Source organism: Carlito syrichta, unplaced genomic scaffold (assembly GCF_000164805.1).
Source record: "Carlito syrichta isolate Samal-C Ts95f unplaced genomic scaffold, Tarsius_syrichta-2.0.1 Scaffold314817, whole genome shotgun sequence".
NCBI classification, from domain to species: Eukaryota; Metazoa; Chordata; class Mammalia; order Primates; family Tarsiidae; genus Carlito; species Carlito syrichta.
In genome coordinates this window covers 393,147-412,282 of record NW_007258913.1, presented here as the reverse complement: position 1 = coordinate 412,282, position 19,136 = coordinate 393,147, and the positions used below count along the sequence as shown (strand labels likewise).

The following is a 19,136-nucleotide window of genomic DNA, read 5'->3' as shown; positions in this document are numbered from 1 at the left end:
AAGTTATAACCACAATTATCAAAATGCTTCAAAGTATAAAAATTGTAGATAGTGTCACATGCAAGCATAATAAATCTTGCTTTTCAGGGTCTGCTTGTTACTTAATAATCATATATATTTTTACCATGGTCCTTTAGTAACTAAAATAGGTACTGTATTAGTCTGGGTTTTTCAGAAAAAAAGAATGAATATGTAAAGAGATTTATTATAAGAAATTGGTTTACACGGTTGTGGAGAATGAAAAGTCCCAGGATCTGCAGTCAACAAGTTGAAGACCCAGAAAAGCCAATGATTCAGTTCTAATCGGAGTCTAAAGACCTAAAAATCAGAAGAATCAATGATGTAAATTCCAGCGTGAGTTCATTTCTAAAAGTAAGAGAAGATTGATGGCTCAATCCAAGTAGAAAGAGTGAATTCTCTCTTACTCTGCCATTTTGTTTTATTCGGTCATTCAATGGAGTAGATGAGTCCCAGCAACACTGGGGAATGAAATATACTTGAATCAATCTACCGATTCAAACATTCATCTCATTGAGAAATATTCTCACAGACACTCAAAATAATTGTTGAACCAAATATTGGACAATTACTTGGCCCAGTCAAACGGACACACATAAAGTAACTATCCCAGTCACTATAACTATATTGTACTTATTTTATAAATAATTATTTATTTTGTATTGCTTTTTGTCATTTTATTATCTTTTGTCATTATGGAAAAAATGTCATGATCATTATGTCTCTGGTTTTCGTCATCTGTTTCTACAGAAATTAAGTAACAGCATAGATGTACGCACAAAGTCAGCTAAAAATTTAGTGCTAATATTTTCAAATACCTGAAGTGCCTCATAAGCCAACCAGATTTTAAGAGAAAGGAGTTGTTTTTTGTTTTGTTTTGTTTTGTTTTTAGCTAGTAGAAAGTAACTAACATGAATGAAGATAATTCTGCGGAAAAATAATTCAAAATATCCTGTTTTTAAAAGTTCTCTGATTTCTTTACCTTTCATAAACTTAGAGATTTCTTGGAAAGTACACCCATCTTATTTGAGAAAAGTGAATTTATTGTTTAAATGTATTGTCATTTTTAAATTTTAAAATGTCAACCTCATATTTTCTACAGTACGAATACCAAGCAAAATAAAAGGAAACCCATTAATTGAGGATTAGGAGCTGGGCTCGGTGGCTCAGCCTGTAATCCCACACTTTGAGAGGCTGAGGTGAGTGGATTGCCTGAGCCCATAGGTTCGAGACCCACCTGGGCAACTTGGTGAGACCTCATCTCTACAATAAATTTTAAAAAATTAGCCAGGCGTGGTAGCCCGCGCCTGTAGTTCCAGCTACTGGAAGGCGGAGGCGGAAGGATCGCTGGAGCCCAGCAGGTCGTGGTTGCGGTGGCCGGGAGCAGCCACTGCACTCCAGTCTGGGCGAAAGAGTAAGGCTCCAACTCAAAAAAAATAAAAAATAAAAATAATAATTGAGGATTAGTGTCCTGCTTACTTTCTATTCTCCTCATCCACTGCACTCATATCATGTGAAATCTGTCTCATACACAAACACATTCTTGGAATATTCTTTCTCCCACATACACATCATCATCATTATCATCATGACCATCATCATGATGTCTTTATTAAATTAAGATCATGGTAGCCAAGAGTTCCAAAAATTTTATAAGCACACACTTCATCAGTAACTTTTTGTTTGTTTACAGCCTCCTGATGTAATACTTCAAAAGTGAACCAGCATTTTGCTATTAAAAACTGCAAAAGACTTGGTATGGTGCTGGGTCTGAGATATCTACAAATTAACCATTGGATAATTACATTCTAGAAGACTTACTCATTTCTTTGATTCATATAAATCAGTGATGAAAAATAAATTACTTAAAAATTATATTTTTAGTGAATATAAGTTAGCTAAACAAGTCATCCAATAGTGAAAAATTATGTATTTGTCTTAGCCATCTACGTTATTTATTTATTTATTTATTTTATTTATTTATTTTTTTAATCAATATTTTTTATTATGATTTTGGGGGTACAGTTAAGGGTTAGGTGTACAATTACGTTTCACTCAGGCACCCTGTTGATCAGAGTTGTTTCCCCATCGTCAGACAGATATTTGCGACTGTTAATCCCATCCCACCACCATAGTTTCCCAGTACCATCAGTAATTTTCTTGTAGTATTACATTGGATGTTCAAGGTCCATTATATGAGTGAGAACATGTGATACTCGGATCTTTGTTTCTGTGAGAGGTCACTCAGTATTATAGACTCTAGTTCCATCCAGGTTGCTGCGAAATTAATGATTTTGTTCTTTTTTATGGCTGCGTAGTATTTCATCGTGTATATGTACCACATTTTTTAATCCAGCTCTCTTTTGATGGGCAGCATGGTTATTTCCAGGTTCTTGCTATTGTGAACAACGCTGCAATAAACATACGTGTGCAGGTATCTTTTTTATAGAGTGATTTGAGTTCTTCGGGGTATTTTCCCAGTAGGGGGATTGCGGGGTCATATGGGAGGTTGATATTTAGGGCTTTTAGGAATCACCACACTGCTTTCCACACAGGTTGCACTAGTTTACACTCCCACCAACAGTGTAGAAGTGTTCCCTTTTCACCACACCCTCTCCAGCAGCTGTTATTTTTTGAGTTGTTGGTAATTGCCATTCTGACTGGAGTTAGGTGGTATCTCAGTGTGGTTTTGATTTGCATCTCCCTGATGATTAGTGAGGTTGAGCATTTCTTCATGTGTTTGTTGGCTGCTCGGATGTCTTCTTTTGTGAAGTGTCTGTTCATATCTTTTGCCCATTTTATAATGGGGTTGTTTGTTTTCTTCTTTTCAACATGTTTGAGTTCCTTGTAGATCCAGGATGTTAAGCCTTTGTCAGACCTGGAGTTGGCAAATACATTTTCCCAGTCTGTAGGCTGTCTCCCTGCTCTCTTGATGGTTTCTTTGGCTTTGCAGAAGCTTATCAGTTTAATAAGATCCCACTTGTCTATCTTCTCTCTTATGGGTTTCAGGTTTTGTTCAGGAATTGGATGCCAGTTCTGATTTCCATGAGGGTATTTCCTTCCTTTTCTAAGGTTCTTAGGGTGTGAGGTTTTACATTAGGTCTCTGATCCATTTGGAGTTAACCATTGTGCATGGGGATAGACAGGGGTCCTGTTTCAATCTTCTGCATGTGGTCAGCCAGTTTTCCCAGCACCATTTACTGAATAGGTTCTCCTCTCCCCAGTGGTAGGTGGTGGGGGTTTTGTCGAAGATGAGTTGGTTGAGAAATTGAGGTTTTGCTCAATTCTATTCCATTGATCTATATGCCTGTTCCTGTACCAATACCAAGCTGTTTTGATGATTGTAGCTATATAGTAAAGTTTGAAATTGGTAATGTGATACCACCTGCTTTCTTCTTTTTGCTGAGGATTGTTCTGGCTATTCTTGGACATTTTTGTTTCCATATGAATTCCTGTATTGTTTTTTCCAGGTCTGAGAAGAATGTTGCTGGTAATTTGATGAGTATTGCATTGAATTTGTAGATTGCCTTAGGTAAGATGGACATCTTCACAATATTGATTCTTCCAATCCAAGCATGGGATATTTTTCCACTTGTTTGTGTCATCTTTGATTTCGTTGAGCAGTGTTTTGTAATTCTCATTGTAAAAGTCTTTCACGTCTCTGGTTAGGAAGATGCCAAGGTATTTCATTATTTTGTGGCTATTGTGAATGGAATTGTGTTTTTTATTTGGGTTTCCGTTTGTTTATTATTGGTGTAGAGAAATGCGATTGTCTTTTGTACATTTATTTTGTATCCTGAGACTTTGCCAAAGGCCTTTATCAATGTAAGGAGGCTTTTGACACATTCTCTTGGGTTTTCAAGGTACACAATCATATCATCTGCAAAGAGAGATAACTTGACTTCTTCTTTTCCATAATGGATACCGCTGGTTGCTTCCTCTTCTCTGATTGCTCAAGCCAGGACTTCCAATACTATGTTGAACAGGAGGGTTGAGAGTGGGCATTCTTGTCTAGTTCCAGTTTTCAGGGGAATTGGTTCCAATTTTTGTCCATTTAGGAGTATGCTGGCTGTGGGTTTCTTGTAGATGGTTTTTACTATTTTGAGGTATGTTCCCCATATGCCTAGATGTTCAAGGGTTTTTATCAAGAAGGGGTGCTGGATTTTATCAAAAACTTTTTCTGTATCTAATGATATGATCATGTGGTTTTTGTTTTGACATCTGTTGATGGATTTAATTACATTTATGGTTTTACGAATGTTGAACCAGCCTTGCATCCCAGGAATGAAGCCTACCTGGTCATGGTGGATGATTTTTGAGATGTATTGCTGAATCCGGTTTGCTAGGATCTTGTTGAGAAATTTAGCATCTATGTTCATCAAAGATATTGGCCTGTAGTTCTCTTTCTTTTTTCGATCTTTACCTGGCTTGGGTATCAATGTGATGTTGGCTTCATAAAATGATTTGGGGAGAGTTCCATCTTTTTCAATTGCCTGGAATACTTTCAGTAGGATTGGTGTCAGCTCCTCCTTAAATGCCTTGTAGAATTCTGCTGGAAAGCCATCTGGACCAGGGCTTTTTTTTTTATAGGAAGTTTTCTTATTACATATTCGATTTCCTTGATTGCTATTGGTCTATTTAGGGTCTCAATTTCTTCTTGTTCCAACTTAGGTAGGTTGTGTGATGTCAGAAAGTCCTCCATTTCCTTAAGGTTTTCAAGTTTGTTTCCATACAAGTGTACGTAGTAGTCTCTAATGATCTTTTGTATTTCTTCAGGGTCAGATGTGACTTCATCCTTTGTGTTTCTGATGGTGCTTATTTGGTTTTTTTCTCGTATTTTCTTGGTCAGTCTAGCTAGGGGACCATCGATCTTGTTTATCCTTTTGAAGAACCAGCTTTTTGTTTCGTTGATTTTTTTGTATTATCTTTTTGTCTTCTATGTCCTGGAATTGGGCTTTATTTTGGTGATTTGGATTCTTCTGCTGAAATTAGGGTTTTTGTGGTCTTGCTTTTCCAGCTTCTCTAGATGGCTTGTTAGGTTGTGAATTTCTGTTCCTTTCATTTTCTTCATGTGTGTTTGTAGGGATATAAATTCCCCTCTTACTACAGCTTTCAGGGCATCCCAGAGATTTTGGTAAGATGTTTCTTCATTTTCATTTGTTTCCAGGTATCTTTTGATCCCTGTTTTGATTTTGTTGTTGACCCAGGAGTTGTTTAGCATCATGCTGTTTAGTGTCCATGTCTTTGTGGGTTTTGGGGGGACTTTTTGGTGTCAATCTTTATTTTTATTCCACTGTGGTCTGAGAAGGTGCTTGGTAGAATTTCAGTCCTTTTAAATTTGCTTATGCTTGATTTATGGCCGAATACGTGGTCGATCTTAGAATATGTTCCATGTGATGATGAGTAGAATGTGTATTCTGTGGTCTTTGGATGGAGTGTTCTGTAGGTATCAATTAAGTCCATTTAGTCCAAAGTCACATTGTGGCTCTGGATCTCCTTGCTGATTTTTTGTCCTGATGATCTGTACGGTTGTGAGTGGGGTATTAAAGTCCCCAGTTATGTTGGTGTTAGAGTCAATATCTTTCTTTAGTGTTCCTAGAAGTTGCTTTATGAAAGTTGGCACACCTATGTTGGGTGCATATATGTTTAGGATAGATATTTCTTGTTGATGGATTGAGCCTTTTATCATTAGGTAGCGGCCTTCTGCATCTTTTTTGATTTTTAATAGCTTGAAGGGTATTTTGTCTGAAATTAAGATCGCTACTCCTCCTTTCTTTTGTATTCCATTCACCTGAAAGTTTGTTTCCCATCCTCTTACTTTGAGTCTGTGGGTGTCCTTTCTAGTGAGGTGAGTCTCTTGAAGGCAATAGATTGTTGCCTGATGATATTTTATCCCTTTTGCCATTCTGTGTCTTTTCAGTAGTGCATTTAGTCCATTCACATTTAGGCTAATAATTGAAATGCAAGAGTTTATCCCTGTCATAAGGTTCTTACAGAGTTGTTCCTGTTTGTTTGTTGTCTCCCTTTGGGTTCTGAAGTTGGCTCATGTGTGTTTTTAATCTTTTGCCTGTACTCTTATGAAGAATTTTGTTGTTCTTTTTTCTTTTTCTTCTGTTTTCAGTACTTTCTTCAGTGTTTCTTGTAGAGGTGGTCTGATGGCAGCGTAGGTTCTTAGGGATTGGATGTCTGGAAAAGATTTCAATTCTCCCTCACTAATGAAGTTTAGTTTGGCTGGATAGGTTATTCTTGGTTGAAATTGTTTCTCTTTTAGAACTTTGAAGATAAGGCTCCAGGCTTTCCTAGCCTGAAGGGTTTCTGTGGATAAATCTGCTGCTATTCTAATTGGTTTTCCCTGGTAGGTAGTCTGGCCTTTTTCTCTTGCTGCCTTTAGGATTTTTTCTTTTATAACTACTTTGTTTAGGTGAATTATTATGTGTCTGGGAGTTGGTCTTCTCATTTGTTGTCTTCTGTCTTGACATCAGTTCCTTCCTATTTTCCTCTTGTCTCTCCTCAATTTTTTTAAATTCTCTCCATTAATGTTTTGATGTCTAGGTTTGTTGCATGTAATCAGTTATTCTGTTTTCTCAGTGTCTGATCTCCCAGGGGTCTGTGTGAGACCTATATTCTTCTTTTGGTTTTTCTTCATTTGTGCGGTTTTTCCCCCTCCCTACTTTTTCCTTCCCTCCATATCACCATCTTCTTTAATTCTGTTATTCAGGGGTAAAGGGATTGGTTTTACTTCTGTTTGTTCAATCTCCTATTCTTTATGTATGCCCTCTTACTTTGTTCAATTTGGAGTTGCACTGTAGGTTGGGGGTTGTACTTTTTGCAGTTTTGAGATTTACTTAAGGGGGGAGCTGTGATTCAAAATCTATCTGCAGGTCCTGGTATTCACTGACAAGTGTGTGGATAATCTGGAACCCACTTCTCACTTTCTTGGAATCTGTCCATGCAGTGGGGCTGTAGGTTTACTCCCTGAAAAAAAAAATGTTGTTAGCAGAGTGAAGAGAATGGGGCAGACAGTGGGTTGAAGAGGGGGGTGGAGAGATAAAGGAATAAGGGGGAAACAAACATGTGCCTACAAATGGAGAGAGAGACCCATACTGAAACAGATAAAAACAATATACCACAGCTATAGACGAACCAACTCCCATACAAAAAAACAATAAAACATATCGTGATGCTAACATACAAGCTAACCAACCACCTTATTGGTGTGCTGTTCCTCTATACAAAGATATGGTTTACAGAGAGAAGAAAAGAGAAGAAAAGGAAGAGGAAAAAAAAGAAACAATACAGTAGGAATAGAATTAAGTCATTAAACTAACAGAATCAATGAAGCACACTCTGAGACTTTTCGTTTAAGTCCAATGTCCTTTCAGGTCTGATTTCTAGTTTTTTTTCAAGCTGGTAAATTAGTTTGCAGTTAGGGTCAGTTGCCCCTGGTCTGCTGTGAAGTACAGTTCAGATCACCCTCTGTTCACCACTCTGGCCTATGTCTTTATCAAGCTTGTTTCTCCCATTTCGGTGTTGTTACCTTGAATCGCCAGCAGGTGGTGCTATCTCAGCTGCTCGCCCCAGAGAGTGTGGGGCCGGACAGGGATGGCAGAGGCTGCAGATGGCAATATGGCTGCCTGCCTCAGGGCAGATGGCAGGAGACTTACGTTGGGCAGGATGTCTCAGTCGCAGGAGAGGTGGCAACGATCCCAGCAGATCTTCCCTGAAGGGGCTTCAAGGACTGAAGTTGTGGATCGCCTCTGGCCTGGGTGGTGCGATGTGTTACCGGCAGTGGTGTGGCTCTGGTGGCTGTGGCAGCTGTGGCAGCTGCGGCAGCAGCGTCTGTGCTGCAGTGGCTGTCCAGACCGCTGCAATGCTCCAGCGGTGGCAGCGGCCGAGCTCCATATGAAGAGCAGGCAGCGATGTTGGGGTCCGTAGCCCTGGGGCAAGAGTCAGAGACCCACTGCAATTCTCCTTTGCAGAGGTTTTCACAGACCGGGTTGCCCCATCACCATCTTGCCAGAAGTTGCCATTTACTTTAAATCTGAAGATTTTCCACCCCATTCTATAAAGCAGAAGATTTTCACACATACGCTGAGGTTTCTTTCTGCTTCACAAAATAAAATACAATCTTCTACATTCCACCAAGGCAAAACCCAATTCCTTAACCTATTCACTTTGGGTGCACCTCAGCCAGGCTCCCCTTAGTTGAGCATACCTGCTGGGCAGAGAGCACCAAAACTCTGTGAACGAGGTTGAAGGGAAGGTCACCCTCAAGATAGAATGAAGGGGCAGTTGAAGGGTAAAAATGGCAGCCCAACCAGGAGATGCTAAAAAAGAATTTGCTTCCCTGCTACTTCAATGTGGCCTGAGAGGAAAAGGAGAAGCATCACTGGGAATTGTGTGCCATCTGACTAATGCAACAACTTTTTCCTATTTATCTGGATCTTTATTACTTTATGTAATCTCTTTTGAGATAGTGATTATAGAAACATTTATTTCCTAAGCCAACCCATGGCTATAGTTTGAGTTGCAGTATTATGGTTGATGCAAAGAGTGACTTTTTATCACAGATTCCCGATAAATGGAATGCTATGTGTAAAACGACTCCTTGCAGCATCGTTCTGAATATATATATTTATAAGTATTATTAATATTATAAGTGGGATAAAGAGGGCCTCAAAAGGAGCCAGTCTTGACTACTATGATTACTATACAGCTTGAAAGAGGCGGGCAGAAGTCAGAGGACAAAGAAAAATCATACATCATTCTCAGAAGATATTTTTGGAAGTGGTCCCTATGACTCAGTCATTTATAAAAGAAAACAATCCAAAGTAGGGGATTCCAATAAAAGTATTGAAGTGAAAATGCATACAAGTTGATTGATAAATCTATCTCTTTCCTGCACTACTTTATTTTGAAATTAAAATGTGGACACCAAGAATTTGAGGAAGTCAGGACAACTGTTCTAGGTATTTTTCTGTTCATAATCAGCTCTCCTCCTTTTAAAACAAAAAATTCAATAGCTAAAGGAAATGAAATTTCCAGTAATATTTCTATTAACCAAAGAATTTTAAAACTTATGTGTTTGGCAGCTTCTTAAGTGGGACAAACACTTAAAGAAAGGAATGAAGTGGATACCTTGGGCTCAGAGATGGCAAATAAAAGACAGATAATGTGAGATTTAAGTGACTTATTCCAACTGAATAGTATTTTGCAATCTTTGTTCTGGAGAAGAAGGAGGAGGAAGAAGAAGAAAAGCATAAGAGGAAGAGGAAGAAGAGCAATAGTTTTGCAAATTCTGTGTGACCTGAGCAAAAATCCAGGTGAACACATGCCTGGACACATTATATTGTAAATGTGCTCAGTTTAGTTCATTCACCCAATGTGCATTTATTGAACATAAACTATATGTCAAGTATGCCATAAACTATACTTTCAAAAGTCTATATGAGTAAAAGAAAATGATAGCATGCTATGTTTTTAGGACAATTCAGTCAAACTGAGAAAATAAACCTCATGAATGAGTAAAACAAAACAAGGCAAAAAGACTGTGGCAAGTTCTCTGATTGATATCAGCAATGACTGAGGAAGTGAAGAGTGGGAGGTGAATTTTTTAAATTTTAAAGATGTGGGGTACAATTCAGGGTTAGGTACACAAATGTTCATTATGCAGGTACCTTTGTTGATGAGGTGTGACCCCCGCCCCTGGCAGTTTCCACTACTGCCAATCCCTTTCTTTTAGTATTATAGTAATTGTTCGAGGTCAACTTATGAGTGAGAACATGTGATACTCAGTTTTTTGTTTCTGTGATAGATCACTCAGTATTATAGACTCTAATTCCATTCAGGTTGCTGCGAAGTTCATAATTTTGTCCTTTATGACTGCATAATATTTCATTGTGTATATGTACCACATTTTTTTATCCGGTCCTCTTTCAATGGGCAGCGTGGTTGGTTCCATGTTTTTGCTATTGTGAATAATGCTGCATAAACATGCGTGTGCAGGTATCTTTTTCATAGAGTGATTTGACTTTCTCCAGGTGTATTCCCAACAGAGGGATTGCGGGGTTGTATAGGTCAATTTTTAGAACTTTTAGGAATCACCACACTGTTTTCCACAGAGGTTGTACTTGTTTACACACACACCAACAGTGTAGAAGTCTTCCCTTTTTCCTGCATCCTCTCCAGCAACAGTTGTTTTTTGAGTTATTGATGATGGCCATCGTAAATGTAGTTAGGTAGTAAGTCAGTATGGTTTTAATTTGCATTTCTTTGATGACTAGTGAGGCTGAACATTTTTTCATGTATCTGTTGGTTGCTCACATGTCTTCTTTTGAGAAGTGTCTATTCATTTATTTTGTCAGTTTTGTAATTGGACTGTTTTTTTCTTTTCAGCACATTTGAGGTCCTTGTAGATCTTAGATGTTAGGGCTTTTTAACTCTGGAGAACTAGAAAAGTTTCACAGGGGTCAGAACAATGATCTGAGACTTGAAAAGTATCCATAATTTTTCCAGAAAAAGAGAAATGGATGAGAATTTCAGCAATAGGGAACAGAAGATGAAAATGAATAGAAGTGGCATATATTTGAGAAAGATGGAAAATTTGACTAACTCTTGCATGATGGAAGTAGTGTGAATTAAAGCTAGAAAAGTACAATTGGGTTATATTATGAAGCACCTATAGGTTATGAATGCAAATTTTTTTCAAGCTAGAATAAAAGACTAATCAATATTTTATATTGTTTTAAGTCAAATAAGCAAATATTTTAATTTAAATTTTTAAAAAACAAGCAAGGTCTGAAGAACCAATGTGAGTTATTGTGATGTGAGTTTTAAGTCTATTATAAGAGTAGTCACAGGAAAGACAGGAAAAATATATTTAAGTAACATTTCTGACAGAGGGTTGAAAGTTGGAGATAATTAAAGAATTTGAGGATAATGTAGGTTTATTAACAAATTCTATAACTTCCATCATTGAAGAAAAGAAAACTCACCTGTTAAACTATATAAACTCAAGAAATGACACATCAAATTCACATCACCTACACTAAACAAAATAGGCCATTAATGATGTTTATTTCAGAATATCAAGTAGAAAGATTTGTGTATGTGATACCTCCTAAAGTATGTGATAGACAACAGTTTAGAAATACACTCTTCTAGAATCTGAGAAAGCAAATTGAGGAAAACTGAACCAGATTATGTTACCAAAACCTGAATTATGCCAATGTGGAAGTCGTATGGATTCAGGACTTGAACTCAGATAGTGTTCTCTGTCTGTTTTAACAGCCATTTTTTATCTCGACTCTTCATGGTGGATTTTATTTTATGCTTTATATACATTAAAACAGCATATATCAGATATTTCATTTTGGAGACCAGAATACATAAAAAAATTTTAAAGTATATGTTTCTCAATTTAATTTTTAATTTATTTTCTGACATTGATTTGACATTTTAGAAAGCCTAAAATTAAATGACTTCAAGAGAGATAACATTTCATAGTGGTTGTCAGGGACATATTTGAGACATAAATTGCAGAGTTCAATTATTGCCTCATTCATATATTACTTGTGTCGTTTGGTACAAATGACTTAAACTCTCTGTACTATAGTTTCTTCACTTGTAATACAAAAATGATGGTGACCAGTACCATTATTAGTAAAGAACCATAGTTAATATGAGAAATAATTAATAAAAGCCGTGGTTAACAGTGCCCTCAGCACAAGCTGGGCCCTGATCTATGCATGTTTCATATATATTTTCATTTAATCCTCATGACAAGCCCACAAATTAAGTATTAAGATGCTATTTTGCAGATGAAGAAACTGAAGTACTGAGATATGGAGTGGCTGGCTAAGTCAAGCAATCGGTATTTGGCAGACCAAGACCTGAGCTCAGATAGGGTTTCCTGTCTATCTTACAGCCATTTTATTATCTTGACTCTTCGTGGGGGATTTTATTTTATACCTCATAAGTAGATGAGGTCACATATGTAAAGTATTTAGAACAGTGTCTGGCATTGATTAGATGTCAGTTAATGTTAGCCTCTTCTGCTGCTACTATTTTCACTATGACTCAATAGTTAAGCTGGAAAGAATGACCATCTAAAGCTAAATTCCATATATATGTCTGTCTGTCTGTCTATTATCTATAATATCTGTCTTCTCATCATTATAATTAATATTTAGTTAGAAAAGTCTCTATCACAGTAGCCTGTTACTAGTAACATTCTCTGCTTATATATTTGTTTGTTTAATTATCGGGTTTATTGTCTGTCTGGCAACCAGATCATAAACTCTATAAGAGAAGAAAGGCTGTCTCCCTTGTTTCTCTTTTATGCCCAGTGGTGGACAGAGAGCTGAACACATCATAGGTACTCAATAATCTTTTTGATAAAGAAAGGTGAAGACAACAGAAAAAGAAAATAATCATTTTTCCTGTTGGTTACTTGTACAGCCCATCACAAAAAAAATATTGAAATGAGAAGAAGACATTTCATTATTTTTCTATAACCATTAGAAGTTTCCAGCCAAGCCCTCAGCATGAAGAATGTGTGCATAATAGAATCGCAAGCAGGGCCTGTCAAGCCCACTTAACAGTCTATTGCTTTTCTCACTGGATTGCCTACCTGCTTAGTCTCAAGAGCAGATTAAAAGGGTCGATGTGTCCTCTTGAGCTAGAACTAAGTTCAGGTCCACTCCAGAAAACTTTAAAATCCCTTATTTTTGTAATGGGGGACTTTTGGCTTGGAGGAAAGATATTTAAATCTAAATATAAAGCTTTGCTTCCCGCAAGAATAGATATTTATACTAGTATATTTTGCAGAATCATATGCCGCCTACTTCTTTACCTTTACAGAATTTCAATGTCCTATTTCTGCTCCATGAGATAATAACACCAAGAAATTTTCTTCCTGTCATATTTTAATCAAAAATAAACTATAAGAGAGCACTACTATGTATATTTTAATATCCAAAACTAGATATTAGCTTTCAAACTTTTGGAACTCAGGAATATAATATAAACAAATATAAAGAGGAGGGTGAAAAGTAGTAAAATATTAGTGTCAGTTATTTTCTTATCTAGAGACATTTGGAGCATCAGAAGAAAGAGGGTATAAAGACTAATGAATATTCAATTATTTATTTAGGGAAAACATTCTTAAATGTTCATCATTTCTGGCAAGAGGTGGTTTATTGGCACTAATTCTTATCTAAAAATATGATTGGTATCACATTTATAAATTGCTTAGGATTATTTCCCCTTAGATGACTGAAGGAATTCCCATCATTTGTTATTATATACATTTTGACACATATGGGTGTTTTACTTAGTACTGAGTAGATGTTGTCTAGAATACCATGAGCAATGGTTCTAATCCCCAAAGCTATTACTGTGCTGATATAGAATGCAGAAATGATTATGTGATTAGTGGATGAAAAAGATGCTTCTACAGGCTTTGCTTTCTGTTTATCAAAAACAGGTATTTGGTTATGGTTCAGTTCATCTAATCACATTTTAACAAATCAGTAGAGAATAATAATATATTGATGTCCACAGGAACACAGTGTAGAGAATTGCTCATTACCTCTGATATCTATATGCTTACAGTTTAGTAAGTAAAAAGATCGCTCGTGCTATCATAGTAAAATTTTAATCTGAATATAAAAATTTAATTCTGAGGGGAAATTTAGTGGAATAATGTGAAGAGAAGGGAAGAGTGCCATGGGGAGAGTTCCAACTGGTCTCCTGTGGCGAGAGTAAAAGTGGATTGTTATGCTGCAAACAAAGGTGTATAAGGATTAAACTTTGAAACCTACCAAGTCTATTTCTCTGTTAAATCAAATGAAATCCCCATTGCCTTTTCCAACTTAGTTTTACTTTTATCTCAACATATTTAATAAAGCAATAATTCTTAATTCTTATACTTACATAGTTCATAAATTAAACACACTAATAGACTTACATAGTATGTAATTATTTATACAAATGGTTATGCTGTTTCATTATGCTAATGCTCACAGAAATTTAGGTATAATATGAAATGAAAAGATACAGTCTCATCAATTTTTAAAACTTTAACTAACAATTATATAAGCTTTACATACAACTATTGAAAGAATGTGAATACAAACTCCACCAATTTTTTTCACAATTTTTTGAACTACAGGGTGCTTTATAGACTTAAGTGTTTCTTACATTCAAATGTATTTTATTTAATTCAAGGCTTCTTTCTTAAATACTTAGACTGAATTATGCCAACACTAAATACAATCGTGTGTGTGTGTGTGTGTGTGTGTGTGTGTGTGTGTCTTCCTCTATAAACCATTCTCTTTCTGTCATCATCAGAGACAGCAGTTCTATTCTTATTGGATATAAGATCACCATGTGTACACAGACCTTAGTCCACAAACTATACTTAAACAGGATTTAGACATATTACTGTAAAAGAGTGATAGAAGTAATTTAAAATACTTTAGATATATTCAGAGATGAATGTCTGCAGCATAGTTACGCCAATGGAAAAATAACTAGGCTTACTTTCTTAAAACCACAGAAACAAAATTTTTGATTTGGAACCTAAAGAACCATTTTGTGATAGGAAGCAGAGAATGATATTCACTTTAGTGGTTTTGTACAACTATGTCTCGCTTACATTTAAAAATCAAGTCTTGGGCCTGGCACAGTGTCTTATTCTTATAATCCCAGCACTCTGGGAGGCTGAGGCGAGAGGATTGCCTGAACCCACCGGCTTGAGACCAGCCTTTGCAACTTGGGGAGACCTCATCTCTATTAAAAAAAAGAAAGAAAAAGATTAGCCAGGCATGGTAGCACATGCCTGTAGTTCCAGCTACTTGGAACGCTGAGGTGGAAGGGTCACCTGAACCCAGCAGGTTGAGGCTGCATTGGTTGTGAGCGTGCCACTGCACTCCAGCCTGGGTGACAGAGTGAGACTCCAACTTAAAAAAAAAAAAGAGTTTAGTCATATTAGCAAAATCTACTTGTATTTTTTATTTTATTTTTGAAATAATTTTATATTTACAGAAAACTTGCAAAAAGAATATAAAGAGTTATTATAAGCCGGGCTCGATGGCTCAGTCTGTAATCCCATGCCTTTGGGAGGCTGAGGTGAGTGGATTGCCTGAACCCGCGGGTTCTAGACCCGCCTGGGCAACTTGGCGATACCTCATCTCTACAATAAATCAAAAATGAACCAGGCATAGTAGCGCACGCCTGTAGTTCCAGTTACTTGGAAGACTGAGGTGGAAGGATCACCGGAGCCCCAGCAGGTCGAGGCTGCGGTGGCCGGGAGTGGCCACTGCACTCCAGTCTGGGTGACAGAGTGAGACTCCAACTCAAAAAAAAAAAAAAAAAGTTATTGTATACCTCTCATCCCTAAATGTTACCCTAAATGTTAACACCCTACACAACAAGCGTACATTTGTCAAAACTAAAAAATTAACATTGAAACAATATTATTAAGTAAATGTAATAATACTTAATTTGGTTTTCAACAGTTCAAATTTTTAATGGACTATTTAGGGTTAGTTGGTGAGTGGGAATCGGGTTGGCTCCCATCAAATAATACTATGCATTGATATGTACTAAATGGCTAGCCTTACAGCAAAATCCACTTTTAACAGAAAACTTATGTAAGTGTGTGTGTGTGTGTGTGTGTGTGTGTGTGTGTGTGTGTATCCTTGCTCAGTAGTTTGCATATAGCCAGAAAAGTCCCAAACAGCTTTAAGAAGAAGCCTATGAGGTCTTTCCATGTGTATCTAAATCACACATTTTGAATCCTAATCTTGAAAGAATTTTTATACGACTTATATACAAAAGCACTTGTATAATGACATTGACATAGATGTGACAAACTATCTAGATGGTGAGGATGGTACTGGGAGAGATTATAGTATGGTATTTTAATGTTCACAATGTAAGCTTCAAGAGGGAAAATGTATATTTTTATCAACTGAAATGTCTCTATCTCTAGAACACTACATTGTACATAGTGAGCATTCAATGAATATTTGTTGAACGAATGAAGGAGGAATTTTTAAGTGATACCGCTACTTATGTTTTAGATCATTAAAACTAGACAGAAAATAGACAGGGGAGACAGTTGTAGGTTATTTGTCTGAGACAGGTAGTGAAAAAGGTGAAATGTATAATGTGTGGGTTCTTTTTTTTGAGTTGGAGTCTCACTCTGTCACCCAGGCTTCCAAGTAGCTGGAAATACAGGCCTGTGCTACCACGTCCAGCTAATTTTTGATTTATTGTAGAGATGAGGTCTCGCCAAGTTGCCTAGGTGGGTCTCGAATTAAGGCAGTGGTATTATCTTTCAATAAACTATTACCCTGTTAAGTGATAAACTAGTGATAAAAGTCAACCTGTAACCAGAGTTATATATTTTAAGATGGCATTTTCAAACATTTTGTATTCCACATACTTCCTTTTATAATCCACTTTATGATTTGCAGAGCATTTCCTCTTGAGGCTGAAAATCAAGGTCCTATCAAATTTATTATGCCGATTTTTTTTTGTTTTTAGTTTTTTGTTTTTTTGAGACAGAGTCTCACTCTGTCGCCCAGACTGGAGAGAGGTAGCATGCTTATGATCACTGCAGCCTCGACCTGCTGAACTCAGGTGATCCTTCCACCTCAGCCTTCCAAGTATCTGGAACTATAGGCACCTGTCACCACAACCCTCTAATTTTTTTAATTTATTGTGGAGATGAGATCTCGCCAAGATGTCCAAACTGGTCATGAGCTCCTGGGCTCTGGCAGTCCTCTCACCTTGGTCTCCCAAAGTGGTGGGAGTACAGGAGTGAGTCACCATGTTAACTTAAGTAGATTTTTAACCACTCAGTAAACACATTATAAATGCTTTCCTTCAGTAGGATACTAAGTAGTGGGGATGTAATTGTGTACACATGAATGCCATGGTCCCCATTCCTGGACATAACCTTTTGGGACAGAATCAAGTGAAAAAGAAACACAAACAAAAAATTCCCAAGTAAACACATACATGAACAAAATAAATTTGCTCTGCAAGAAGAGCTTTAAACAAAACAAAAGGAATTTGGGAGTTTGGAGATTGAATAAATCTGTAGTTACCGTGAACAGATGAGGCAATTTTAGGAGAGGGCATTTAAGCTGGGATCTGAAAATTGCACGTTGAAACTAAAAAGGTACTTACCCCATTAAGACAGAATCTAGAATACCTTCAATAGTTGCCACTGGGAGAGAGGAAGGAGAGCAGTTACTATACTGTTGATGTACAACAATTAGTAGAGTTGAAAATGCTTGCATCCTGATAGATAATGCCTACTTATAAAAAGGAAAACATTTCTATTTCATTAAGTAACTATTATGAGACACTCACTTTTTTATATTGTCAACCAATGTTTGGGATGTTAAATAATAGCATGTAAACCAAAGAAAACAAACTTTGATAATACCCAAACAAATACAGTATAATTCTATGTAAGTTTTGACTATATTTCTATTTTCTATCTGATTTATTTCTTTTGTGCATGTTTCCCAGGATAGTCCACTGGTCTTACAGTCTGACAGAAATGTAACAGTGAATGCAAGAAATCACATGGGGCAGTTAACTGGACAGCTGACAGTAGGTGAGTGTTTTGTGGAAAATATTGCTTGTACCATCTTACTCCATTTAAAACTCTGAGATTGTTTTAATTGGGGAAAGTAAAGGTATGTTATTTCTCTTATACATAAGTAGACATCCCATTACAGCCCAATTATTTTGCACGTGATTTGATGTGTCATAAAGCTAGCATGGTTTCCTTCATTTAGTAGTTACTACTCTTGTCAATGTCTTTTTATATGACTGAATTACATTTATTTTGCCAGTCATTACTCTTGAATTAATGAATATTTCCACAGTCTATGCTACAGTGTAGCGAATAAATTTAAATAAACATGTGAGATGACATAAGATCATGAGCTCTATGTACCCTTTTTTTAGGGAACATATTTTCTAATAAACGTTATCTGTTCAAATTCGAAATTACGTGAGTTAAGTATAATGTTAACAATTATCGCTTGTTTATAAATGTGATGTTGAAATTATCTGTATTTTAATGTTAACAGGCTTTAGTTGTTATAAATAAAAGTTCAGGTTAAAGTATTATTAGCTTTTTCTCATAAGTATTTTAATTTAGAGATTTATATTGCAGCAAAAGACAAGAGGTTATTCTTTGGCTCAATCTTTATAAGAAGTCAAATAAACAGTGATTTTTAATTATGCAAAAATATGCAAAGTTTTGATACATGTAGATACAAGAATATTTTTAAATACTACATTTGTTCTCTGGGGAAATTATCTGACATTGATATTATCTACATACCTATATCTATATATTTATCTCTCTACCAAGAGAGAGAAGAGAGAAGTAAATTACAATTTTGAGGAGAGAAGTATTTTTATTTTAATAAGAAATTAATAATTATTTAAATGGGAATGTATGTGTCTAATATCACTGATTAAATTGTACAAAAATATGACATTCAAAATGCGGTATTGATACATATGAATTTTGATTCTGTGCACAGTCTTTGTAGGTATATGAGATTTTTTAAAATATTATTTGCTTTAATGAAGCCAAAAAGGAAACATTTTAGCACATTTATATTTTCTCAAAGTATAATGGCATTTTATTTATAAAAATTGTTTTACTTTACATATTCTTCACATTTTAAAAATTTGTCATTAGATATCTATTAATTGCTACAACTGGGTAGTGTTTGTAATAAATAGAAATATGTCAACTATAAAGGGGGAGTTCTAAGCAAAGGTGTCAGAAGTTAAATAAAATAAATATGTCCATGGATACAGAATTGATTCAGAAGCATCAGGTCCTCCGTTAATCATTATGCCAATTCGCTCCTGCTATGTTGGAACTGCCGAAACTGCAGACCTAAAGACACAGGCCTAACCTGGGCAGACTTTTCATATCATAATTTTCTTAAAATTGACAATGCTTTAGCTAGATAGAGCTTTCTTTCATATTCTGTTCTTGATATTAACATGTCCTTAGTAGAAATGTCAAAATGTAAATTAAACACACAAAGAATATAGACCAATGCCTA

General features: G+C 36.2%; 1 protein-coding gene across 1 annotated transcript in view; it reads left to right on the top strand.

Moving 5' to 3' along the window:
• SGCZ (sarcoglycan zeta) overlaps positions 1–19,136 on the top strand; it is a 292,741-nt gene that overhangs the window by 116,306 nt on the left and 157,299 nt on the right. The window contains exon 3 of the mRNA XM_021705916.1: positions 17,569–17,656. Coding sequence (XP_021561591.1) covers positions 17,569–17,656 — 88 coding nt within the window. The remainder of the gene's footprint in view (positions 1–17,568; positions 17,657–19,136) is intronic.